The 27,453-nt window shown below is 38.2% G+C and overlaps 1 protein-coding gene across 3 annotated transcripts in view; it reads right to left on the minus strand.

Moving 5' to 3' along the window:
• Positions 1 to 3,585: 3,585 nt before the first annotated feature.
• Positions 3,586 to 27,453, minus strand: part of PIK3CB (phosphatidylinositol-4,5-bisphosphate 3-kinase catalytic subunit beta) — a 130,027-nt gene continuing 106,159 nt past the window's right edge. Inside the window, exons 18-25 of one of the 3 annotated variants that reach the window (XM_023749581.1) lie at positions 26,373 to 26,551; positions 24,387 to 24,496; positions 22,947 to 23,025; positions 11,983 to 12,150; positions 10,859 to 10,982; positions 7,106 to 7,251; positions 5,642 to 5,774; positions 3,586 to 5,038 (exon numbers count right to left, since the gene is read on the minus strand). In XM_023749581.1, coding sequence (XP_023605349.1) covers positions 4,901 to 5,038; positions 5,642 to 5,774; positions 7,106 to 7,251; positions 10,859 to 10,982; positions 11,983 to 12,150; positions 22,947 to 23,025; positions 24,387 to 24,496; positions 26,373 to 26,551 — 1,077 coding nt within the window. In that variant the 3' untranslated portion in view covers positions 3,586 to 4,900. Of the gene's footprint in view, positions 5,039 to 5,640; positions 5,775 to 7,082; positions 7,252 to 10,858; positions 10,983 to 11,982; positions 12,151 to 22,946; positions 23,026 to 24,386; positions 24,497 to 26,372; positions 26,552 to 27,453 lie in introns of those variants that run through there. The other 2 variants (XM_023749582.1, XM_023749583.1) reach the window with 2 other exon arrangements.

The raw sequence follows: 27,453 nt of genomic DNA on the forward strand, positions 1-27,453 counted from the left end.
TACTTGAAACAATATATATCTTGGGAATTGAAGTTTACTTCCTTAATCTGGTAAAAGATCCAGAGTCTAGTACAAACACCATACTTAATGTTGAAAACTTTCACCTTTTATTGGAATTCCTAACCAATGCAGAAGGGCAAGAACAAGAAATAAAATGTTGCCCTAGCTGGTTTGGCTCAATGGTTAGAGCGTCGGCCTGCAGACTGAAGGGTCCCAGGTTCGATTCCAGCCAAGGGTACATGCCTGGGTTGCGGGCTCAATCCCCAGTAGGGGGCGTGCAAGAGGCAGCCAATCAATGATTCTCTCTCATCATTGATGTTTCTATCTCTCTCTCCCTCTCCCTTCCTCTCTAAAATCAATAAAATATATATTTTAAAAAATAAAATGTTGAAGGGAATAGAAAGAAGAAATAAAGCTGCAATGATCTGTAGATGATTTATGTGAAATTAAAATAATTTCTATAAATAGGCTTAATAAGAATGTTTAATAAGTCTGATAAATACATCAATTGTACTTTTGATTACTCTGAAACTTTAAGATTTTACTAAATCACATATTGTTGGATTCTATCTCCAGAGTTTCTGATTCAGTAGGTCTAGTGTGAGGCTCAAGAAATTGTAGTTCTAAACAGTTTCTAAGTGATGCTAACTAATATTCCTAGTCAGGGGACCACTCTTCCAAAACTACTGTGATATTTTAGCAACAATGAAAATTAAATACCCAGGAATCTAGCAAAAGATATACAAGACTATACATAGAAAACTATAAATCATTATGGATATTATTGAAAGAGGATCTAAATAAAGGATAATACAGATTGGAAGTCAATATTCTGAAGATGTCAATTTGCCTCAACCTAATCTACAATTTAATGCAATCCCATTCAAAATTTCCATAGGTTTCTTTTGGTGAATATCAATGGGCAGATTTTAAAATATGTATGAAAGCATCATCAATAATTGTAAGTAAAGAACTTACACTTAAGACAAACTCCCTGTATTTGCATACTGATTCCTACTTTGGACAAATTACTGAACCTTCTATGCTTCAGTTTTCTCATCTGTGAAGTGTGGAAGAACAATTATACCTATCTACATAAGCTAGTTATAAGGATTAAGTATATATAGATATGTGCCTCAAACACACTAAATGTTATGTATGAGTTTGATAAAATAAAAATAGGGAGATGGAATCTACTGGGGTCTTCTAAAGGCCAGAGCAGACTCGTATATATGGGCACTTGGTTTATGACAAAGGTGGATCTATAGAACAGTGGGGAAAGATTACTTTTCCAATAGAAGATACTGGGACAACTTTGAAAAAACAAAATTTGATTCCCACTTCACACTATATATAGAAAGCAATTCCAAACAGATTATAGCTCTAAATGAAATAGGTAAAAAGTAAAGCTTTTAGCATAATCCAGGAGAATACCTACCTTGGGATAAAGGAAGATTTCTTAAATACTACACAAGAAATATTAACCATAAAGGGAAATAATAAATGATATTAAAATTAAGATCATGTTAAACAAAACCATTACAAAAATGAGAAAGTCACACAATGAGTAAACTATATAATAAAAGCATAAGATGCAAATGTCCCCTTGACTGGGAGTTTGACCAGGGGGCAGGGCTGGCCGGGGGAAGGGAGGAAGGCCCCAGCTGGCAGCTGGCAGCCAACAGCAGCTAGGAACCCTACCAGTGCACAAATTTTGTGCACTGGGCCTCTAGTATGTGTGTGTGTGTGTGTGTGTGTGTGTGTGTGTATATATATATATATATATATATATAATTTCACGTAACAAAAAATAAAAAAGCAAGATTTAAAAAACCTACCCTACACCAAAGTGACAGGAGGTGACCAAATAAATGGACAAAGGACTGAAGCAGTCATTTCACAAAGGAGAAAATCCAAATGACGGATGTTCAGATCCTACCTGGATCCCTGAGAAGAGGTGCTGTATTCTGGAGTAGAAGAAGGGGAAAGAAATAATTGCTGAGCGTGTTACTGCCCATGAACCCTGCTTTATCTCACCTTCATATGCTTTCTGCCTAGTTTGCTCTTCCTATCACCCCTTCACCTAGCTCCTGTCTGTCCTCAAAGACTCAGCTTTTCTAAGGAGCCCCAGCTCCAGCCCCCTCCTAAGAGCTGCCCATCTCCAATAGTCAGGGTCCCAGTCCTTTGTACCTCTCTGCTCTCCACTTGGTCCAAGGACTAATCAATCTATCACCTTCCGTAGAAGGGTGACCCCTACATTCAACTGCCTGGCCGAGGTTTGGTGCTGAATTAGGAGACAGGATAGAGCTCTCAGGGAAGTGGCCTTTAAGAGGGGAAAGCAGGGAAAGAAATGAGCTTGCCTGAGTGAGCAGTTATTTCCGGTTCCATTTTACAAACTAGGAAGCTCAGACCCTGAGAAATAAATACCTTACTAAAGGGTCAAAGAGGCAGAGCTGGATTGCAAACACTGGCGCCTGCAGCCCAGGGTCTCCTAACGACATGAGGGCGATACTCAGGAATCGCTTGTTCAACAAAGTCATCCTTTGTGTTCCCAGACAGATGTCCTCAAGTATGGAAATGCACAGGGTCTCCAAAACCTCGTTTTGGGAAAGTACCAAAAGGAGAGGGAGCTAAGTGTGTTGGGGTAAGATTTGACCAGAGCACTTAACAGCCAAGGCACTGGGTAACCAGCCCCATGCAAAAAAGCCTGTCCTGCAGCTCAGACCCCAACCCATCCCAGAGGCTAGCTATCCTCTGCCTCTTACTTCCTCCTCTCTGGCTCAGCCAGAGGCCCGGAGAATCAGACATGCAATTCAGCAAGTATGTAGGGAGCACCTACTAGTTACTAGTATGCTTAGCAGCTACTGAGGGCTCCTGCCCCAGTGTCCTGGCACCTTTAGGGGCGTACAGCATGAAACAAGCTATTCTGGACTCAGGTCCAGCACTGTCTGGAGAGGTCATTTCCCTTTTTTGCTCTTAAAGACATTCACATTCACTGACTGAGGAGACCCCTCTGGAAACAGTGGTGCCCAGTTCTGCCAGGCAATGTTCACCATCCTCCAAACCCCTGGCTTGCAATCTGCTGCATGTAATGATGGACTGATACCAGACAAAAATCCCTGAACAAACCATCCTTCTACAGTCCTATTCCTGGAACTCTTGCGGAGTCTAGACCAGCCCTGGTACTATTGAGAGATCAACCCCCATTCTCAGCTGAGTTATTTCCAAGAAACTGACCTGCTCTGAGCATCTGCCTGTGGAAGAGAGTGCCAAAGTGGTACGGCCTGGCCTTGGCCTGGGTACCGAGTAACTGAAGAGGCCTTCTAGACCTCGGGGCACCTCCCAAAGATATGGAAACTTAATGAGGGTACCCTCTTGCTCAAGCTCCCACCTAAGTCCAGAGGCCTCCCATAGTACTAATGGGATAAGAAAGCAAGGAGGGAAGTCAGGGAAGAGACCGTGTGCCTTACAATTTCTGAGGTTGGTCTGTCTTGACTTGACTGTTTCTTCAGAGCCCAGGGCCAAGGTCCTAAGGCCTGTGCTGCCCATAAAGAGGAGGCCCACACATCCCAAGAGCAGCCGAAACCAGCTCACACATTTATTTGACAGAAAACATGAAGGAAGACAACAAAATTAAACAATCTTTAATGAAATTCCTATAGAAAACTCAGTCACAGGGCAAATACTCAGTTTTCTTTCCCACGTCATTGAGGATTGGAGATCTCAATAGTCTTTGGAGAAAAAGCAGTAGTTTTGCTGAATGTTGCCAGTACTCAGAAAGAGCATCCATTTACACATTCAAACCAGTAGTTCCTATTGCACATGTTAACAACATTATTTGCCGTCTAGCACCCTAAACATATGGTACCTCAACAAATAAATTAAAGAATTCCATGTGGCATGAAACCATTTCATTTTCAACTAATATCCTTAAAAAAAATCACATCTTTATAAGTTTTAATAAATACAGTAAGAACAGCTGGCATTTTACTAAAATACTGAATTTTAGGTCTGAAGTTTATTTCATAAGAGTGTCCTTTTCATTTGCTTTCTGTCTTGGATACATTTGCTCAAGTATTATGCTCTATGAAGTGAACTCTTTCACAGATACAGTAAAATCTGTATTAATGTGTGCCTCAGTACAGAAGCAGCTGGAAGAACTGGATCACATAATTAACTAAAAAGTAACTTAGGGAAATGCTCCGCTTTCTGTAAAACAGAGGCTGAAGGAAAACAAAGAAACATCTTTTTATACAGAACTCTCTCTAGAAATTTTATAAATATATAGGCAGCAAATATATTATATTTGCCTCACCAGTAGATTTTCAGCAAGTCTGGCCGGGATGATGCTATCACGATAGATAAATATCAACAAAAGAATTAATGTTCCCACAGGTTTAAAAGATTTCTTTTGAAAAATAATCATAATTTCATATTATATTATAATTTGTAGTTTACACAATTTAAAAAGGAAGAAAGATACCGTTTTTTAAGCCTCATTTGGAAATTAAGAACAGCCACCAGTCCCCAGGTGTGAATAAGTTGGCTGAGTGATAACACTTGGTCACAATTCATAAAAGAAGTATTTACACCTTTCTGGAAAAGTACCAAATAATGAAAATAAAATTTAAAAAGACAAAAAACAATCTCTAGTAGCATTCCTTGGCGTGCAAAGTCAGCAGGAAATGATTATCCATAATGTTGACAGTTTTCGTGATGAATCTTGGAAGCATACAAAAAGCAGAGGGTGATCATTGGGGATTGTTCAGATTAGGTTCTGTTGATGCATTGTTCTTAATTTAACTGAGATTCAGAATTTCATTCCCTTTATAAAATCTCTGGTAGGGTCATGTTCAATTTAGTGCAAGTGCAAAATGAAAATGAAACAAAAGGCTGATCATTAAGATCTGTAGTCTTTCCGAACCGTGTGGGCCATCCAGTTCACCTTAGTAGTCCAACTTTCCCTGAGTGCCTCATCAAATTTTTGCTTAAATTGCTTGAGTGCTTCTTCTTCACTCTTCCCTAAGGCAAGTGAGTCCTAAAAATTGAAGGGGGAAAAAAAAATCAGAATCAGATTTTATACATGCTCCAAAGTGACATGCAAATGTCTGCAGGGAGCTTACCTGGCCATGCCACCCCAGCCAACATGAAGTTGGCGCCTCATATTTTTATTTTTATATTTATTGTTGACAGTATTACAGATGGCCCCATGCCCCCCCTTTCTCACCTCCATCCAGCCCCCACCCACCCCAGGCCTTCACCTCACTACTGGTCTGTGTCTGTGGACTATGCATATATGTTCTTTGGTCAATCTCTTCCCATCCCTCCCACTGCCCTCCCCTCTGAAATCTAACAGTCTGGCCCATGCATCCATGCCTCTGGACCTACTGTTTTTATTTAAATGCCGTTTGTAGCAGGGAGCACGAACACCAAGGTAGGGTGATAATATGACCTCTGCCAAAGGGTTTTTGAAGATGAAATAAATTTATGATTACTGCAAGACAGCTACTCAAGTGTTTGTCACTACCACTCCTGGTAAGAACTATCTCACTGAACATGACTTTGTTCCATTCCCTTTGAACATTTGAATGAAGCAGGCAGGTATACTTGAACTCCGATATACACAGAAAGGGGTTTATACCTTAAGATACTGTATATCCTTGACTGATGTGAGTTCAGGAAGCCCTGCAGTCAGCATCAGTGCAAAGAGAGTGATGAAGAGATTCCCGTGCCGTCGTAAAATCAGATAGGCATCCTCACAACACTGGCGGAACCTTTAGTTGATGCAGCAAATCACAAGAGCATGATGTTAGAGGGGGAGATAGCAAATTTTGTACAGGAAAACAACAGAGACATAGCTAGGCTTTCCACAAGAGCTGAACATTTTCTACTGAATTAATTAATGGTTTTGCTTCTTTGAAAACTGTGCCAGGACTAAAATTTACATAAAATAAATCAAGCTCTCTAAAATCACACATATCTCCTTCCTTTTTAAAAATTTTTAAAAATTGATTTCCGAGAGGAAGGGGAGGGATAGAGAAATAGAAACATCAATGATGAGAAAGAATCATTGACTGGCTGCCTCCTGCACACACCACACTGGGAATTGAGCCCGTAACCTGGGCATGAGCCCTGACCGGGAATTCAAACTGGCAACGTCTTGGTTCCTGAGCCACGCTGGCCAGGCCACACATATCTTTTTCAAAACCAAAACCAAACAGAAATTCTATGATAAAAGGCAACAAAAAACTTAATTTAGGCTTTTAAATTCTATGTGGCAAAAAAAAAACAGGTTATAAAACAAAGTGATAATTATAATCCATGAGGATTTCTGAACATACTTCTAGATTTGTGGCCTGATTCCAGAGATTAATTTCTTAAATGTCCCCGAAATCAATGTCAATGCTTTTGCATTGGGCCTCCCTGTCTTCTTGCCATCTTTCTTGCTCCTCAAGATGGTCATTCAAGAGGACCATCCAAACTTAATTTTTCCAAAGAAAAAAATGGACCCAGAGGTATATTCTGCAGAAACCCAGGCAGAACTAGAAATGATAATGATAATAGCAATTATTTGGTAAGGCTATAACATGAGTTGGTCACATCATATAACATACCTCTAATCATCAAAATAGCCCTGAAATTTAATTATTTTTGTATCCATTTTAAGATGAAGAAACAAAGACAGGAAGACAAGTTATGTGCTGGGAAACATACAAGGAGTGAGGAATAGATCAGAGATTACAAAGTCTACCCCTGAGCCCTGGTTCCTGTACTATATTCCACACTGAATGACAGCCAAGTGCCTGTCCTCAGCATCTCACTCTCAAATGTCTTAACAGTTTCAGAGAATTATCTAAGACAGGAAAAGGTGGTATACTATTAGAATAAAACACAGTAACTTATTTCAGATTTGTAGCATTGCTTCTCTTCCCTGAGTATATCTGAACTACAACCTGGATCTAAAAGGCAAATTCCCCCGCAAGCCTCCTATTAGCAGACTGAGTATTTCCCAGACCTAAATACTGCTCAGCAAAGAAATGCAAGTCCAGCTGGTCAGAGGAGAAAACGTTAGGTGTGTTTACCTTAACACGAGGTCAATACTCACCGGCCAAACTTTTCTGTGTTTCCTGTTTTTCCTTGTTGAATCACATGAATGAAATCATAGGTAAGAATAAAAGGCACTCGCTCCCTTTTAATGCCAAATTTAGACTTAAAATTTCCAAGAATATGTCCAAAGTCAATGTGGAAGAGCTGGAAAACAAATGGGGTTTCATTTCCCTTGTTTTTCTTGTGGTTCTAAATAGAAAGGCAAGATCTCAGCAGTCCTATATCCACATGCACTACACCCACCCTCAGCTGCGCCCTCTCTTTCCACAGCCTTCTTGGGAAGAGAGCATGTCTAACATTTATAGGTCTTTTATATTCAATAATAACTGACAGTAAAATGCATATACCCTGTGAGGAAGGCAAAAATATATCCAAAATAAAAAACATGTCTGATTTTTAAAAAACCAAATAGTTCTACATACAGAACTATTTCTATATTTCTGTATGTAGAAACATAACAAAGAGAGTATATTCTTGCCCCAGTAGCTCCCTCACCATCTTGAGTGCGACTACTTAGTGGTAACATCTCCCCACTTTCACACATTTTTCCTGATATCTGCCTCCATTTTTCTAATTTTGGATTACTATTCTTATTATGGAAGGTAAAGATTTAGTCCTCTTATACTGATGTAATGCTACACAATTTGGAACATTATATCATAACTTCTGATCAAATTAATATTCAATGTTTATACTGTTCAACTACTTAAATGCATTTCAAAGCTAAGCCACGTGGGTACTAGAATACTAGGACTACATTTCTATTTTTGCTCATCTTTTTCCTTGACACAACTTTTTTTTTAACTTAGCGTTCTATGACCCTACCATTAATTCTTCCCAAAATCTTCTTAAAAATCTAAAAATCATTTTCAAAACACTTTCCCACATGGTCAGGTAACCTAATAGTTCCTTTCTGGGCTGGCTGTTCTCTAGGGCTGCTGCACAACCATCATTCTGGGCTCTCCCTTCAACTCCTGTCCCATTTCACATTCTTGTTTGGTTTAGACCAGAATTTTTCAGTATTGGTACTACTGACATTCTGGGCCCAATAATCCTGTGATGAGGTTCTGTCCTGTATACTACAAGATGTTTAGAAGCATTCATGGCCTTTCCCCACTAGATGCCAATAGAATATCACCTCCCTAGTTATAGCAACCAGAAATGTCTTCAGATATTGAGAAATGTCTCCTGAGAGCAAAAGCACCCCAACTGAGAACTACTGGTTTATACCCTTGTTTTGGTGCATGTCCTTATTCAGATAGCCTCCTTAGGAAAGATGCAGAGGAGATACAGCTTTTGAGACCTTGTATGATTGAAAATGTCTTTATTCCACCTTTATACTTGACTCATAGTCTGATTAGAATGCTAGGTTAGAGCTTGTTTTCCCTAAAAATTATGAAGGCTAATTTCCACTCTCTTATAGTGTCCAATATTGCTACTGAGAAGCCGTCTTTCTGACTCCAAGTATGTGGCCTGCTGCATCTCTGGGAAGGTTTTAATACCATCTCTTTATGCCTGGTGCACTGAAATGTCATAGTGAAGGGCCTTAATGAGGGCCTTTTCATCCAATGTAAGGGAACTTTTGTGCTCTGTTGACTGAATATTCATAAACATCAGCTTTAGGAAATGTTTTATATTATTTGCTTGGTTTTTCTTCTTTCTGAAACTCCTATTAGGGTGATGGTGGACCTCCCTGGATTGATTCACTATCATTACTGGATCTTCTTTCTTCTATTTATCAGATGTTTTAGTTCCTTTGGTATATTAAGGAGCAACCGAGAGCATAGTGGCTAAAAAACAGAATCTGAGCCAAATGATCAGGATTTAAATGGTATGTCTGTTGCCTCAATTTTCTCACTGGTAAGTGGTGATTACCCTACCACTAATTCTATAAGGTTTTCCTGAGGGTTGAAGAAGTTAACTAAAGAACTTAGAACTGTGCCTTCCACAGGTTAAGAGTTCAATAAATATTATCTAATCTTTAGTTTACACTAATTCTATTTTAACTTTTTATTTGTCCCTCTTTTTAATTTCTAAGAATTCTATTTTCTGTTTAACAAAAAACCCACAGAATCCTATTATTACTTCATAGGTGCAATGCTCCTTTTATTTTGATATTTTAATCATCATTTTTTTTACTATAGTTATTCTGTTTTCCCAGTTTTTTTTCACCCCTTGTTTGTTTTGGTCTATTTTTTATGTGGAGGCTTCCCTCAAATTTCTGCTAATGCTTGGCCGACCATTCATATTGAACAATGAGTTGCTAAAAAGTTGAATGAAAATTCTATGTATATGGTAGGACTAATTGGTGGGCTTACTTGCAAAGTGATTGGGGGGAGACCTCAAATGCAGGATCTGTAGGACTTTTCACTGGAACCAATCAGAGTCTCTTGAGAAGAATCATCTAGAGCAGTGGTTCTCAACCTTCCTAATGCCGCGACCCTTTAATACAGTTCCTCATGTTGTGGTGACCCCCAATTTCATTGTTACAAATTGAACATAATTAAAGCATAGTGACTAATCACAAAAACAATATGTAATTATATATGTGTTTTCCGATGGTCTTAGGCGACCCCTGTGAAAGGGTTGTTCTATCCCCAAAGGGGTCGAGACCAACAGGTTGAGAACTGCTGATCTAGAGTCTTGCTGAGAGTGGGGATATACACACCTAATTGCTCCACATAAAAACTGCCAATCATTCGTGTTTCATCCTCTTCCCCCATCCACACCTTCTGTAGTGCCTTGTGCATCTGATCCCCAAGCTTTTCTCAGACTGACAGACTCCTCTAAAAGTACACAGGTTTCAATTTTCCTCGGCTATGCTAAGTCATTGCCACTTTTTCCTCATGCTTTCTATCATTCCCAAATCTGCTGATGTCTTTCACCAATGGGGGCCTCTTCATATTACTTTTTATGTCTTGGATTTACATATTTCTTATTCCTTACTATCATATTAGAAGTGTCAGAAAGAATAAAGAAAAATTCATGTGTTTAATCTGATTAACTAGATGTCCTAAGGAATCCTTTTAAGTGTGAACACAAAGTCCAACTGTCAAAGCCCAAGCCGAACTACCTAAATCTCTCAGGTCTAAAACTCTGGGTCCCACGCAGAGCCAGAGTTCACACAGGAACCTACACATTGTCAATGTGCTTCTCCTGGCAGGGAATTCTAAGGGGGCTAAACTGAAAAAATTATCCCAAATATCTCATCTATGTTGCTTAATTAAAGGAATTAACAAAAAAACGTAAGTCACACTGAAAAAAAAAATCTTCATTTGAAAACTAACAGCTTCTTCATAAATAACCTGGTCTAGTTCCCTGGTTACCCCAGAGTGATATTACTCATACTCCAGTTCTCCCTACTTCTATGTATGACTAGATTGATATTCTAAATGAGAAACTGGGTCAAGCAAATTTAATCTCAACTTTTTTCTTTTGAAGCACTGGTTATCTTATTTAAAGTTAATACATTTTGTACATCATCTCTTCCTTCTACTCTATTTAAAAGAATAGGTCACTTTTAAATAACCACAATAATTAAAAAAATTTAAATAAATTCTCATCACCTAACCCTAAGCAAACCAACCAATGGATACACGAAGCAGATGGTTTGTGAAACAAAGGACAGGAAATCAAAGACAAACACATGACTCTGAGAATCACTACAGAATCTGCCTGAGTTTCACAAGAGACTGTGCTGTACATAAGTAAGCATCCCTGAGGCCCTTGGCAGGCTCTGGGAGCAGCTCACCTGGCCATTTTTCTTTACCATGATGTTGTCACTATGTCTGTCACCAATTCCAAGGACATAAGAAGCTACACAGTAGCCAGCACAGGACAGGGTAAACTCCTCAATGGCTCGGTCCAAGTCATCCCTGAACAAAAGAAAAAATACAAGCAACAAACGTTTTTGGTCTCCAAATGAGTGAGATAAGACCCAATCCCACACCTGTTTCCTCTTTAATTGTGAGAACTGCAACACAGAGCTGCCAAAACCATATGATCAGAACTTGCTGGCTCAGCCAAGAGAGTGAGGACGGTCATCACAGAAGCAGAACAGAGAGGAGTGACCATAAACAGGCTGACTTAAAGCCATAAGACTAGACTTCAGGCATTCAAATGACCGTGTCCTGGGGTCATGTTTCAGTGAAGATAGGGGCAGGTTCATATGCATAGAAACGAGAGGAGATCATTAGCTTTTCTGGATAATGCTGGGGCTTTGGAATATTTTGGTCAGTTGTGACCTAACACTAGAATTCCATATTTAAGAGTTAAGTATTGCAATTCCAATCATTCATGTCACTGACCTAAATTAGAATACAAACCCATTAGAGACAAGATCAAAATTTGTAAACTGATATATACAAGAGTTTGGATTTTTGTCAATCAAACTTAAGCCTGATTTCGAGGTCTTCAGCTAAAAATACTTGCAAAGTGTTTTCCTCTCACTGTGTAATTCCTTTATCTCCTATATATTAGGGCTTTCCAACACAATAACCATGAAAAACACAGATACAAGCACTTTATTTTTTAGTGTGGTGAGATCAGTCTACAAACTCATTTACTTCTATTACAAAAATCCACTGAGAACTCACTTAAGCTCACACATTCACATAATAATAGAAGTTGATAAATATAAACAAAAACTTGTAAGTTCTTTTTAAAATACTTAAATGTTGGAATTTAAGATTTAGATAAAGTAGAATTCAACACTAATCATCTGTAAGACTTTAGGAAGTCCTATTTGTCATTTTGATCTAACCTGAAATGAAGCAATAAATACATTACTATTTCCTCTAGGACACTGATGATTCTAATTGGGAGAACAGTTATTTGGCTGTTTGTTCAGGAAAATAATAAACAAAATAAACTAACCCAGAATTGTATTCTTTAAGCCAGTTCAGAAGGGCATCTTTATTGAAGGCTGCTGCAGCAGCCACATTGCTACTGTTCAGCTGAATGTCAGCAATTGTTTCAGAGGTGCTCACAACTTCAATGAGGCCTGAGCGATCTCCTGTCGCTAAACAGCCATAAGGCAACATCCTGAAAGGAAAAAAAAAAAAGGGAATAAAGAGCCACATGTGTATATTATCTATTAAATGAAATATTAACAGAGTAAGTTTTTTCTTTTATTTTTAAAAACATTTTACTACTAATTGATATTCTTGCCATTAGTGTATTGTTATCACTTGTGGAAAAATATGAGTTCTGTTAGGAAGTAAATCTCTTGGCCAACAGATGGAGTAATTTACTAGTATTCCAATATGCCAGCTAAATATAAAATCTGTTATCTAGTTATTCTGGTGAAATATTCTCTTAATTCACATAGGTGGACAGAAGTACATCAGATAAAAGTCTTTCATTTTTTACTCTAAATTTTGAGGAAGGAAACAACCCTTAGTGGAGCACCTAAAAGGTAATCATAGCAAGATAAGTCTTCATATTGGCTTAGTTAATGGCAATTCCATGTGTCCAGATTCAAGCCCACAACCTTAAGGTCATCTTTTACGCTTTCTCTCATGCCCAACATTTACCTATCATGAATATGTATATTGCCTCCATTGTTCCTTCTGCTACCACCCTAGTTCAAGTCACCATCAACCCTTAATTATTCAACAGTTTCCTAATTAGTCTCCCTGCTTCCACATCATAGTACGTTTTAGATGCAACAGCAACATAATCCACTTAAAATATACTTATATTATGTCCCTCTCCTGATCGAAATGTGTGCAATGGCTTCCCACCTTACAGTGAAAGCCAATATAGTTGTCGTAACTCACAAGGCCTTCGATCTACTCCCCCTTTACCTTTCCTAGTATCCTCCCCTGGCTCACTTTGTTCAGACTACACTGGCTTCCTTTCTGTTCCTCAAATACATGAGGCACAATACTCCCTCATTCCTTTAGAAGTGTTATTTTTTTCTGCCTGGATCATTCTTTCCCAAGATATTTACATGACTTACTCCCTTGCCTTTTGGAAACCTTTGCTGAAATGTTATCATCTCAGTGAGAAATTCCTGGATCATCCTATTTAAAATAGCAACACTATCTGTGGTACAATACTTGCTCTCTCTTCCCTGTTTTATTTTCCTCTATAGACCTCAATACTATCCAGTATCCTGTACATTTTATTTATTAGCTTATTGTCTGTCTCCACCCACAGGGTGTAAGTTCCACTGGCAGGGATGCTTTGTTCACTGCAGAATCCTCAGTGCCTGAGAATGTGCCTGGCACGAAGGAGGCACTCAACAAATATTTTTAATGAATAAACATTTAATAACAAAATCCCTATAATGTAAGTTCCAGTATTACACACGAGAAACAAATGTGCAAAAAGTCATACATTTAACTAAGTAAAAGATCCAATGCTTAACACTATGTCTATGAGGCTCCAAAACTATCTTTTTAACCTTATATAGTTTCCAATGTCACTGAATATATATAAGAAAGAAACCTGTAAGGCTCCTTTTTGTGCAAAATAATTTTCACCAAATTGATAAGAAGCATTTTGCTTTGATTTGCATTTCTATGATCCCTAGTGAAAATGAAATTTCTCAGCTCTCTTTTAGCCATTTTAAGAAGAATTTTTTTTGTAAATTAGCTATTCACATCTTTGCCTATTTATTACAATTTTCATATTTTCCTTAGTGATTTATATTATTCTTTGCCTATTTATTACAATTTTCATATTTTCCTTAGTGATTTATATTATTCTTTATATTATAATATCTTTTTCTAATTCTGGTTGTGAACATTTTCTCCAGTTTTCTAAAAATTATATTATCATTACAGCAATTCCAAAATGAAATGAGATACCTTGAAAAGTTCACATAAAAGTCTGATAACTACAGAAAATGGAATGGATGGAATTCATTGATTCAATAAGTATTTGGGTGCAGCTATGTGCCAAGCATTGTGTTAACTGATGGTGATGCAGAAATGAGCAAAAATATTTGCCTCTCATTGACACAAATCACACATGCACAATATACTACGTATGATCTTTGTATGAAGGAGAAGTGCCACAAGAACATGCCAAGAGTTAGGTAAGGTCTCTGTGAGGGGGAAGGTCAGCATGGTTGGAGGAGAGTGCAAGGGGAGCATGGTTGGAGGAGAGTGCAAGGGGAACACAAAAGCAAGGTGAGGACAAGAAACAATCAGTGTTGGAAAGACCATGGAGGGTTCCAAACTCACTGAAAAATCAATCTATATATATATATATTTTAAAAATTATATATTTTTTAAAAAATTAAAAAAATACCTATTTTTTAAAAAATTAAAAAAATACCTGAAAGAATGGCCACTTTTTTGTTTTGTTTTTAAATATGCTTTTATTGATTTGAGGGAGAGAGAAGGGGAGAGGGATGGAGAGACAGAAACATCAATGATGAGAGAGGATCATAGATTGGCTGCCTCCTGCACCCCCCACTCCTGGGGATCGAGCCTGCAACCTGGGCATGTGGCCTGACTGGGAATCGAACCGGTGACCTCTTGGTTCCTGGGCCTATGCCCAAACGCTGAGCCATACCTGCTGAGCAAGTTTATGTCTCTTGAAGCACTTTCCTAGTTCTAGCAAAATAAGGTTGAGAGCAGAGTTGTCAAAGTACATGCTGGCAGTCTGATATACCAATAGACTGCTTTACATCTGCATTATTAATTTATTTCTCCTTTTAAGAATTTGCCCCTCAATAAGAAAGGCAATTATGGTGCATCAAAGTTTTTGTTTTTTGTTTTTTTACCAATTTCCTTATCCTTATCATGACACAACACATGTGAAGTAAACACTGCCGATTCAAGTGCACTCTGGCTCACTTTCCTGCATCTCCTCCCATCCTACTTGCAGTCAAACTGGGCAAAAATCCAACAACTTCCCCTTCAAAAGCAGGCAATGATGAAAGCATTCAGTGTCTTGAGGATGGAACACTCATAATAGGAAGGAAAAAACATTCTTGTCTGAAAGACAGTTTGACAGAGTCAAGCTGGGGACAAATCCTGACCACCTTACATGGGCCTCCTTTGCATTCAACTTCTACATTTCTTATAAAACAATTAGCAATGTTTACCTTCCTTTCTGACTCTCTGACCCGAGGAGTAATTTGCTACCTTCCCACTAAAGGAAGAATTTAATAATGAAATAAATTCTACTGTGGGGAGGCAATTCCTTAACCCTACACTGAATGGGTACGTAGAAAGTTTTCTCTGGCCTTGACTCTGACACATTGACCCAAGTCTCAATGGTACTTTAGCCATTGCCTCCAAAGAAGGAAAGCTTAACACCTTTATCTAACGATTTCATTAATTCCATCTTCTCCCTTCATTCTGAGACCACTGATACCAGTGTCATTAAAGCACCGCTCTCTTAATAGGGAAGTAAACCCCATTAGTGCAACTCAGATTTAAGTCACAATGAAGACAACTGTCCAAATTTATACATGTCACATGTATTTGTGGGTGAGTATGTGTGTGTTGAAGGGGTAAAGAGGGAGGACTGTCAACTTTAACAAAGGCCTGATAGATTTAAATGTAGAAAACATATTGGACTTGACAGAAAAGGCTAACTATTATTTGTTTAGCAAAGGAGGTCAGGGTGTTCTAACATATTGATGGCTTACAAATGTTCTGATTTGAAATTAAATATGCCAAAAGAGTACTTTAAGACATCAGGGGAAAATGAAAATGAGAAATATGCACTTTGGTTCAAGCTAAAATGGCACTGTTACAAGAACTAAAATATTCTGATCAAAATAGTGCTGTATAGAAGTTACATTAGATTTTAGATTAAACTTAAGAGTATGTGCTACGTGACCCAGTTTAACCTGAACAGCTGGCCAAAAGAAAAACAAACACAATAGAAACACTGGAGCATGTATATTTATAGAAACAGTAAAAAATGTTTAGCGAGGAAAAGGTACTAGTTTGAAAATGAACTCAAAAGAATTAAAGTCCTGCATATTTTTTTAAACATGGGGTCAGAGTATCAAAAGTCAGCAAAGATCTCACTAGACAGACAAGTTCCTTTTTCTTGTTAGACACACATTGCTTCCCATCAGGGAGACACCAGGTTTATTTCTAGCACTGTCCCACATGGGGCTGCCTCCCTTTGCCTGAGGTCAACTGAACTTCAGATAATGCTAAACATACTTCACATTTGATCAGAATGTAAAATCAAAACTAAAGAAAAGAACTTGGTTGGGGCTTTCAATTAGGCTGATGGAACTAAGGGCAAAATCTTTAGCTCAGCCTTTTATAACTAAACTAGAGGCCTGGTGCACGGATTTGTCCATCAGTGGGGTCCCTCGGCCTGGCCTGCGGGGATCGGGCCAAAACCGGCTCTCCAACATCCCCCAAGGGGTCCCGGATTGTGAGAGGGTGCAGGCCAGGCCAAGGGACCCCACGTGCACCGGGTCTCTAGTATGCATATAAGATCTTTGGTTAATCTCTTCCTGCCCTTCCCCTCTGAGATTCATCAGTCTGTTCCATGTTTCCATGCCTGTGGTTTCCACTCCTGCGTTGAGCATCTGCCCCCTGGTGGTCAGTGCATGTCATAGCTACCAGCTGGCCGGTCGAATGGTCGGCTGGTCGCTTAGGCTTTTATATAGAGAGAGAGGTAGATAAGACTCGGCATATAGCCTGAATCTGTTCTTAGCAAAAGGAGACCACTATGTAGTTTAAACACTGAATTTGAAAAGAATCAACGAGTTATTAGCCTAAGCCTGAAAAATTTCCCCCATTTTTTATGGTATAAGTCAAATAAAAACATTTTTATTGGGGTTAACGGTTTTTGGAAGGGTCTCTAAACTTTTGCTGGAATGAGACAATATTTTAGATGCTGCAGACTATTAGGTTGCTACTCAGTTCTGCTATTAATAGCATAAAAGTGGCCTTGGACTATCTGCAAATAAATGGGTTGTGGCTGTGTGCTAATAAAACTTTATTAAAAAAAAAAAAGGCAGCCCAGATCCCTCTGGGTTTATATCGCTCAGGCAGAGTTTCACACAATCACCATGCCTCTTATCTATGCAGTATTTCTTATGAGTGAGTGGTTGACCAAAAAACTTGTTTCCTACTCAAAATTACTAATTCTATTTTTACATAGCTGTATTAGAAATTCCTCCTAATTAAGAAAAAAGACACACTATAATCTATGGTGTTAAAAAGGTCTTTTTCAGATGAACTATAATCTCTCTTCCTTGTACAAGTCTCATGAAAACAACAATACCTATGAGTTGTTCTTTCTACCTCAACAGCACAGCAAAAGTTTACCCTGGAAAGATTTAAGACTAGAAAACTTTCTGAGAGAGAGAGAGAGAGAGAGAGAGAGAGAGAGAGAAAGAGGGGGAGAGAAAGAAAATCAATGGGAAAAATACACATTTTCTGGGTACCCAAACACTTGGATAAATAAAGGATTACTGGATAGCCCAACCGGTATGGCTCAGCAGTTGAGCAAAGACCCACGAACCAAGAGGTCACTGGTTCGATTCCCATTCAGGGCACATGCCAAGGTTGCAGGCTCGATCCCCAGTAGGGGGCATGCAGAAGGCAGCCAATCGATGATGTTTCTCTCTCTCTAAAAAAATTAATAAAAACATATTTTTAAAGAAGGGGGAGGTACTAGATATATCTTACCATAATTGTTTTCTTGTTTAGACTGGTAAAATAATAGAAAGACATCAAGTTTAGAGTCTAACAGAGCTGGATTTGAATGTGGCTCTGCTAAATAATATTTTTGTAAGTTTTGACAAATTATTTAATATCCTTTGAGCCTTAATTTTCTCTCCTGTTAAAAAGGAATAACACACCCTAGCTGGTTTTGCTCAATGGATAGAGCATCAGCCTGTGGCCTGATGGGTCCTGGGTTCAATTCTGGTCAAGGGCATACACCCAGTTGCAGGCTCGATCCCCAGTAGGGGGCGTGCAGGAGGTAGCCGATCAATGACTCTTTCTCATCATTGATGTTTCTATTTCTCTCTCCCTCTCTGAAATCAATAGAAATATATATATTTTTAAAAGTACTGAGACATACAAACCCCAATGTTGAACATATTAAACAAAATTTTTATAACACCTATTTTAAGAATGTATAAAGAACTAAAAGAAACCATTTCTAAAGAACTAAAGAAAAATATAAGAATGATGAATCACCAAGAAGAGACTGTCAACAGGCAGGAATTATTAAAAATGAACCAAATAGAAATTCTGAAATTGAAAAGTACAATAACTAAATATAAAATTCCCTAGAGGAACACAACAGATATGAGCAGCCATAAGAAAGAGTAGACAAATTTGAAGATAGGTCAAAGAATGAAGAAAAGGAGTGAAGAAAAAAAATGAGCTTCAGGGAACTGTAGAGTACCATCCAGCATACCAACAAGTACATAATGGCAATCTTATAAGGAGAAGAAAAAAGAAACCCCCAAAAATTAAAAAAGAAGAGCTGAAAACTTCTGAAATTTGATATAAAACAACAACCTACACATCCCAGAAGCTCAACAATTTCCAAGTGAGATAAACACCAAGTAGGATTAGACACATTATAGTCAAACTGTCAAGATTAAAAACTAGAGCCCAGCCAGCAGGGCTTAGTGGATGAGAGTCCACCTATGGACCAGGAGTTCATGATTCGATTCCCAGTCAGGGCATATGCCTGGGTTGCGGGCTCGATCCCCAGTATGGAGCATGCAGGAGGCAGCTGATCAATGCTTCTCTTTCATCATTGATGTTTCTATCTCTCTCTCACTCTCCCTTCCTCTCTGAAATAAATAAAAAATATATGGGGGAAAAAATTAAAAAACAGAATCTTGAAAGCAGCAATAAAGGTGTGACTTATCGCGCTAGCCAGTTTTGCTCAGTGGATAGAGCGTTGGCCTACGGACTGAAGGGTCCCAGGTTCGAGTCCGGCCAAGGGCACATGACCGGATTGTGGGCTCGATCCCCAGTCGGGGGCGTGCAGGAGGCAGCCAATCAATGATTCTCTCTCATCATTGATGTTTCTTTCTTTCTCCCTCTTCCTTCCTCTCTGAAATCAATAAAGAAATATATTAAAAAAAAAAAAAGGTGTGACTTATCACTGACAGGATTCTCAATACAATTAACAACTGATTTCTCCTTAGAAACCTTAAAGGCCAGAAGGTGACATGACATTCAAAGTGCTGAAAGACTCAAACAAGAATTCAATGTCCATTAAAATTATTCTTCAAACACAATGGAGAAATTAAGAAATTCCCAGATAAATAAAAACAGAGGAAGAACACAAGCTGGACTCACATTTTCCAATTTTAAAACTTACTAAAAGGCCACAGTAATAAAGCCTATGACAAAGACAGACATGTAGATCAATGAAATAAAATTTAGAGTACAGTCCTAACTGGTTTGGCTCAGTGGATAGAGTATCAGCCTGTGGACCAAAGGGTCCCGGGTTCGATTCCAGTCAAGGGCACGGACCTTGGTTGCAGGCTCTGACGCTTGTGCAGGAGGCAACGAGTAGACAAATTTGAAGATAGGTCAAAGAATGAAGACAATGTTTCTCTCACATTGATGTTTCTCTCTGTCTTTCCCTCTCTCTTCTACTCTTTCTAAAAACGAATGGAAAAATATCCTCGGGCAAGGATTAACAACAACAAAAATTTAGAGTACAGAAAAAACTCTCAAGTTTAGTCAACTGATGTTCGATGAAGAAAGAACATCTTTCCAACAAATGGTGCTAAGATAACTGGATATCGAATTTAAAAGAATAAAATTGGACTCCTGCCACATAACATAAAAATATTAATTAAAAATGAACTAATGACCTCCATAACAAGGGTTAAAACTATAAAACTTTGAAAAGAAAACATAGGTGTAAATCTTCATGACAATGGTTTCTTAGACCAAACACCAAAAACAGAAGTAACCAAAGGAATAATAGATAAATTAGACTTTATCAAAAGTAAAAATTTTGTTTCAAAGGACACTATCAAGAAAGTGAATAGACAACCAGTATAATAAAAGAAAATATTTGCAAATAATTTATGTAATAGGGGGTTCTAGTATCTAAAAATCTATAAAAACTTCTTATAACTCAAATATTAAAAGACAAATAACCCAATTCAAAAAGGAGCAAAAGACCTGAATAGATATTTCTCCAAAGAACACACGCAGATGACCAACAGCACAATAAAAAGTTGGCCAACATATGGAAACATGCTAACATCTGTCATTTAATTGCTAAATATATGCTTATTAAATCTAGACATTAGAACATAAAAATTGCTGTAAATTTTCTTCTATACTTTCATGTTTGAAACAGTCCACAATTAAAAAAATACAGAGAGAATTAGGTAAATGATAAAGTTAAATATTATTAATTAGCATTTTAAAAGTTTAAAAACTGTATGGACCTATGCTATATCATGAAACATGCTTAATGTTTTTTTCTCCTTGAGTAAAAGAGATTACCACTGTAGAAAACTAGAGAAATAGATACACAAAGAGGGGGGAGGGGAGGATCATCTTCAATCCTACCCTCTGAAATGACTATTGACATTAGTTTCTGTCAACAACAGTGTGTCATTGTTCAGTGAATTTTTAACATGGCTGAAATCTATATAATAAAAGCCTAAGCAACCGTTATGGTGGAACGACCACAACCGGTCGCTATGATGTGCACAGACCACCAGACACTCAACACAGGAGCTGCCTCCTGGTTGTCAATGTGCTCCCACAGCGGGAGAGCCACTCAGCCAGAAGCTGGGCTCAAGGCTGGTGAGCGCCTCTCCCACCTCCGCGGCAGCGCTAAGGAGCACTGAGTCAAGCAGTACGGAGCAGCAAGTAGGCAGGCGGTAAGGAGCGAAGGGTCCCGGACTGCAAGACAGATGTCCACCTGCCGGCTTAGGCCTGATCCCTGGGGGTCTCGGACTGTGAGAGGGCGCAGGCCGTGCTGAGGGATTCCTCTCACCCCCCAGTGCACAAATATCATGCACCGGGCCTCTAGCAATTTTATAAAAATACTTTTGCATCAAATACTTCATTTGATATTTGAAGGTAATCACTTTCTCCAAATTGTTAGCAATTCTCTATAAACAGTATTTTTAAAATACCTTGAGGTATCTGGTCATAGTTGAAAAGCTAATAATTTTTTAAACTGTTATCCTACTATCGAGCAAATATTCAAAAGGATAGTCCAATTTTTTAATTTGTATATAAAGCAAGAGTAAATATCTTTGTGCATAAATCTCTTTCCACATTTCTAATTTTAAAGTAAGTTCTGGAAATATTAGATACAGGGTCTAAATAAACTTGCTACACAGAGGATTATATTAATTTACAGTGGTATATAAAAATACTTGCATTTTTATTCCTCCAATAGTCTCCTAGACTAGACTATCATTTAACAAAACCTTTGCTAGGAAATCAATGCTATCCAATTGTTCCTGTAATCTGTACTTTTACATTGGAACTGACAGTGTTCACATAATTATTAGTTTATTTATTTTATATCTTGTGTAAATAGTCTTTTCATATCTTTTTCCAATATACTTATTTTTATGAGCTCTTTAAATATTTAGAATTATTATCCCCCATCTCAGTGGTCGGCAAACTCATTAGTCAACAGAGCCAAATATCAACAGTACAACGATTGGAATTTCTTTGGAGAGCCAAATTTTTTAAACTTAAACTATATAGGTAGGTACATTGTTATTAACTTAATTAGGAAGAGCCACACTCAAGGGGCCAAAGAGCCGCATGTGGCTCGCAAGCCGCAGTTTGCCGACCACTGCCCCATCTTATTCATTATGAATATAATGCCGAGTGTGAGGGCAGACTTTTAATTTTCTTGGTTGACATTCAAATCTTATATTTTTATATAAATACATCAACATTTCATTTGCAATTATCATCTGCTCTTTACCTCAGAATATTTGATAATAATTAAACTTTTAGAATCCAGTATGTTTCCTTTTTTCTGTTGCCATAAGTGTTTCCTGCTCGCTGTCTACCTTTAATAATGGTGGTAAGTTAAAAGCCCTAAAAGTTCACCAAAAGTCTTGGCTCTCAGGAAGGCAGAGAAAGCAGTTACTAGGCTAAAAAGAAGGGCAATCCTTTCATTGGCCTTGTCACTCCATAACCCCCAGTGACTCCTCCCTGAGAGCAAACTGATTCCTTCTTTCTGAATTCACCATCACATGTCTAGTTCTACACCTGATGAGGTTTAAATAAGATAATATATTTGAGAGTACACTGCAAACTATAAAAAGGTACATAAATATTATTATAAAAAATTAATAAAAACAGGAGGGAAGGAATCAACAAATTTTAAAAATTCTGCTGTGGAAGGTATATAACATGAGACAAAAATAATTCACTAGTGCCCTGGCTGGTTTGGCTCAGTGGATAGAACACTGGCCTGTGGACTACAGGGTCCCAGGTTCGATTCCTGGTCAGGGCACATGCCTAGGTTGCAGGCTCGATCCCCAGTGGGGGCTGTGCAGGAGGCAGCTGATTGATGACTCATCATTGATGTTTCTCTCTCTCTCTCCCTCTCCCTTCCCTCTGAAGTCAATAAAAATATATTTAAAAAAACAACTTGTGCCCTAACCGGTTTGGCTCAGTGGATAGAGCGTCGGCCTGCGGACTCAAGGGTCCCAGGTTCGATTCCGGTCAAGGGCATGTACCTTGGTTTCGGGCACATCCCCAGTAGGGGGTGTGCAGGAGGCAACTGGTCGATGTTTCTCTCTCATCGATGTTTCTAACTCTCTATCTCTCTCCCTTCCTCTCTGTAAAAAAATCAATAAAATATATTTTAAAAAAAACAACTTGTAACTAATATTTAAAAAAATAATAACAATTCACTAGAAATCTCACCGAAGATCCAGACCGGCTTCTTTCCAGAGTAAATCCATCAAGCGCAGCATTTGGAGTGTCAACATATCCTGTCGTAAATCTAAGAGAAAAAAACCTGCATTATTACAAATGTTTTCCATTTTATGACTGCTAACATTAATTTAAGATTAGCTGATGCAGCCAGAATTAATTAAAACCACTGGCAAATGTTCTGATAATTTTCCCCCCAAAGTTTTAATGTTGACCATATTCATTAAGAGGTTTGTTGATTAGCATGTCCCAGTAACACTACTTCAAAAATGGAGTGTAAAAATATTTTAGTTTACCATGTGTAAGCTACTATACTAATTATAATACAGCTTTAACACAGTAATGTTATATTAAAGCATCCACAGAATTCACACTAATTTTTTTTACTCCTTTTTTAATTTTAGGGATGCACAGGAAGTTCTCAAGAATTGTTTAAGTAATAAACTGCATGATGCGTTCACAAAACAGTAATAGCTGATTTTATTTATGATGTCCAGGGGTAATTTTCAGGTAACAGAGGCTGTGAAAGTAGTGACTTCTATATAATGACATTCATATGGTCAAGTGATGTTAAATGTTTGGCAAAACACAACAACTTCTTTTAAAAATAGTTGTAAGCACATATGATGCTAAGCACATTTACTTATTATCTCACTTAATTCCTGTTAATAACCCAACTTACACATGCTATAATCCTCATGTACATGAAGAATCTGAAGCTCAATGAATTTTGCATGACTTGTCTGCAGTCACACAACTAATAAGTAGTAGCACTTGGTGTGATTACTTCAGAGGCATTCCCTTTATAAAGTATGGGCCAGTAAGGTTTTTGTTGTGTTTTTTAAAGATTTTTTTAAAGACTGACTTTTAGAGAGAGAAGAAGGGAGATGGAGAAAGAGAGAAACATCGATGTGAGAGTAAAACATTGGTTGGCTGCCTCCTGCATACCTCTTACTGGGGATCGAGCCCTCAACCCAGACATGTGCCCTGACCAAGAATCAAACTGGCGCACAGAGTGACGCCCAACCAACTAAGCCACACCTGCCAGGACTCAGTAAGGTATTTTAAAAAACAAAACTATGGCAGCAATATCAAAATTGTTATCACTGAAATAAGATGTATGAATATATTATTGGAAATATTCTGTTGTATTTCACAAGCTTTTTCCAAAGGAATAGACTTTGTATTTTGTAGGGGAAAAGGGGAAGGTATATTAGAACAATGTATGTAAGTAAGCTGTAGAAGTCAATTTCCAAAAAGGGGGGTGGGTGGGTGGGATTTAGGACATGCTGAATTCAACCTCACGACCACTGACAGCTAACTCTTTTGGCTGCCATTTGTTGTTACACATTTACACATTTCAGATAAAGAAACCAACAACAAAAGAAAAAATACTAGGAAATTTGGCACTATAAAAACTTCAGTACATACCATCACCATTTTTAAAAATCACTCCGACTGAATCCTCACCAAATACCTTGTTGTTGTATACCAGCCACAAAGGCTTCATTTTAGAATCCATGTATTTACACTTTTCAACACTGAAATCAAACAAGGGGAAAATTAGCCCACTTCAATTTAAGGACAGGACAAGATTATAATTTTGCTGATATACTAGCTGAGGGAGAACCCTCATCTGTTCCAGTCTGAAGTCAGAACTAGAACATTTCCTCTTGGCAGAAAAGCAACCTGGATGACAGCCTATGGCATATAGTGATGCTGGATGGGCTGGACTAAAAACCCGGGTTCACCCTTCTTACTACCTACATCTAAAATTCCTCCTTTCTTTTCCTTATTCTTCTTTATGTTGTTATGTACAGAGGGCTGGTGCACCAGTGGGGTCCCTTAGCCTGGCCTGTGGGATTGGGCCGAAACTGGCTCTCCGACATCTCCTGAGAGGTCCTGGATTTCGAGAGGGCGCAGGCCTGGCTGAGGGACCCCACCAGTGCACAATCGGGCCAGGGAGGGACGTGGGAAGTTGGCCAGCCGGGGAGGGATCGCGGGAAGGCTCCAGGGCATGCCCTGCCCATCTCGCTCAGTCCTGATCAACCAGACCCCAGCAGCAAGCTAACCTACTGATTGGAGCGTCTGCCCCCTGGTGGTCAGTGCACGTCACAGTGACTGTTTGACTGCCCCCTGGTGGCCAGTGCACATCATAGCGAGCGGTTGAGCGGCCTTAGCATATCATTATCATATTACGCTTTGATTGGTTGAATGGATGACCAGACACTTAGCATATTAGGCTTTTATTATATAGGATGTACAGTCAATAATATTATTAAATTAAAATTATTAAGAGTTCATTCTTAATTTCTTAAAAAGGGGTCAATTTTGAATACTGATATACTGAATACACATTATTACTTCTGTAGAGAATGAAAAAGTGAGAAATAATTTTCCAAATTTATTTGTCTCATTTTGAAATAGGAAAGCTGATTAGTAAATAATTTTAACCCTTTGCACTCCGAACCATTCTGACATTGGCTACCAGCTACTCGACGCTACTTTGCGGTGGAAACGTGCATTTACAGACCCTCGTATTATTTAGTATAATTTTGGAACCAAGTAACGTATTATAATGATATTGGACTTATATGAATTGGGTGACATCGAGGAATGTATATTTGCAAAAAAACCAATATTTTATTGTTTATAATTTTGTACAGTATGATAAGTTTTGTAACACTCCCCAATATGCATTGCAGGCTGATTAGTGCATGTTTGACAGTAATAAGTGGTTTGACGCCTGCCACCAGGTGTTTTCCTGTTAGAACACACAATGCAGTCCCGTTTTCTTTGTCCCACATCAGGAATATGTAGTTTATTGTTTAATCCGACACAAAACCCGCTGACATTTCTTGTATATATCTTAGTAATTTTACGATATTTTGATTTAATTTCTTGTGCCATTTCAAGATAAAACTTCAGGGAAACATGCATGTCTCAAAAAGTTGCGTTGAAATAACTCAATTCCCCGTAATCACTAATAAACTGCAATGTCCCCTGAGAGGGGACATCCGAGTGATATGCTAGAATTCCGATGTCCCCTGAGAGGGAACAGCGGAGTGCAAAGGGTTAAAATAAGTTAATTATCAAATGATGGGTACCAACATTTTTACTTATGACTCAGGATTTTCAACTCTTAGAAACCAGTAATAGAAAACAAATTTAATTATATACACGTGAAAGGAAGTTAACATGTAATAACTTTCACTAACCCCACAGGTAAATTTAGCTAGCAGACATACATACTATTGAACACAAGAATAACCTTTGAGGACGTTTAATTATATTATATTCCACTTATTGGTGCTAATAGGTGGCCCTTTTCCTCCTCCAAGGCAGTCACTTAGAAATCCTTTCTTTATTGCTGTTTTCATGTAAAATCCACTGAACACAGCACAGACTGTCACTTACTAGAGTTCTGAGAGGATGACGCATGGGTTCAGAGGGGACTGCAGGTCAGAGAGGGCTTCCCGGTAAGCATTCTGTTTTAAACAAGTGTGCATGGCCTCTTTGCCTTTGGCTCTGTTTAGCTTCACTGCATTCAGTTTGATTAAACTATTTAAAGTTTTTAATTTATTGAGTGCTTCAACCTGAAAAATAAGTTTCCCCACCACCAAAATTAATTCATGGTTAAAAATAATATAAAGTACTTTGATACAATTTCATCATATTAATCAGCAACCACTTAGAATATTCCCCCAAACCCCCCACACACATCAACCAGCTCAAGTAAAAACAGTACTTGGTTTATGAAAAACAGATACAACAGCATAAAAAACTTACTTAACTTACTTTTATCACTTGTTACTTTAAAGCACCATTTTTCAAACTTTCTTTAACCCTTTTCTTAAATGGAATCTTATCAATCAGAAAAAAGTAAAGGGACATAGATGATTGTGGATAGAAAGGTAAGTATGAAACTTAAACTACACAGAACTCTGCAACACACTAAGTAATAGAATTTAAAACACAACTAATCTGAACCACTCCATTTGGCCAACTCCATAGTATAAGAGGAAAATGTATGTACAAGTAACCCGGGGTTCCTAATATTCAACCTTATTACCTGCTTCTTGTCATCATTCTTATATGACATCTTCTCAGTATATTCTCTTTCCATTAATAGTAAGTTAAAATGGATTTCTTTGTGTAATAAATAAAAATACAGACACAGTATTTGTTGTCTAAGTCTAAATTAATGAATTGTTTTTATAATGAGGGCACTGGCTATCAAAATTTATGCAAATAAAAACAGTTTATGCAAGAAGTACAAGGTTGCCCTGACTGGTTTGGCTCAGTGGATAGAACATCAACCTGCAGACTCAAGGGTCCCAGGTTCAATTCTGGTCAAGGGCATGTACCTTGGTTGCGGGCACATCCCCAGTAGGGGGTGTGCGGGAGGCAGCTGATGGATGCTTCTCTCTCATAGATGTTTCTAACTCTCTATGCCTCTCTCTTCCTCTCTGTGGAAAATCAATAAAATATATATTTT

Source organism: Myotis lucifugus, unplaced genomic scaffold (assembly GCF_000147115.1).
Source record: "Myotis lucifugus unplaced genomic scaffold, Myoluc2.0 scaffold_8, whole genome shotgun sequence".
In the NCBI taxonomy this organism is placed as follows: Eukaryota; Metazoa; Chordata; class Mammalia; order Chiroptera; family Vespertilionidae; genus Myotis; species Myotis lucifugus.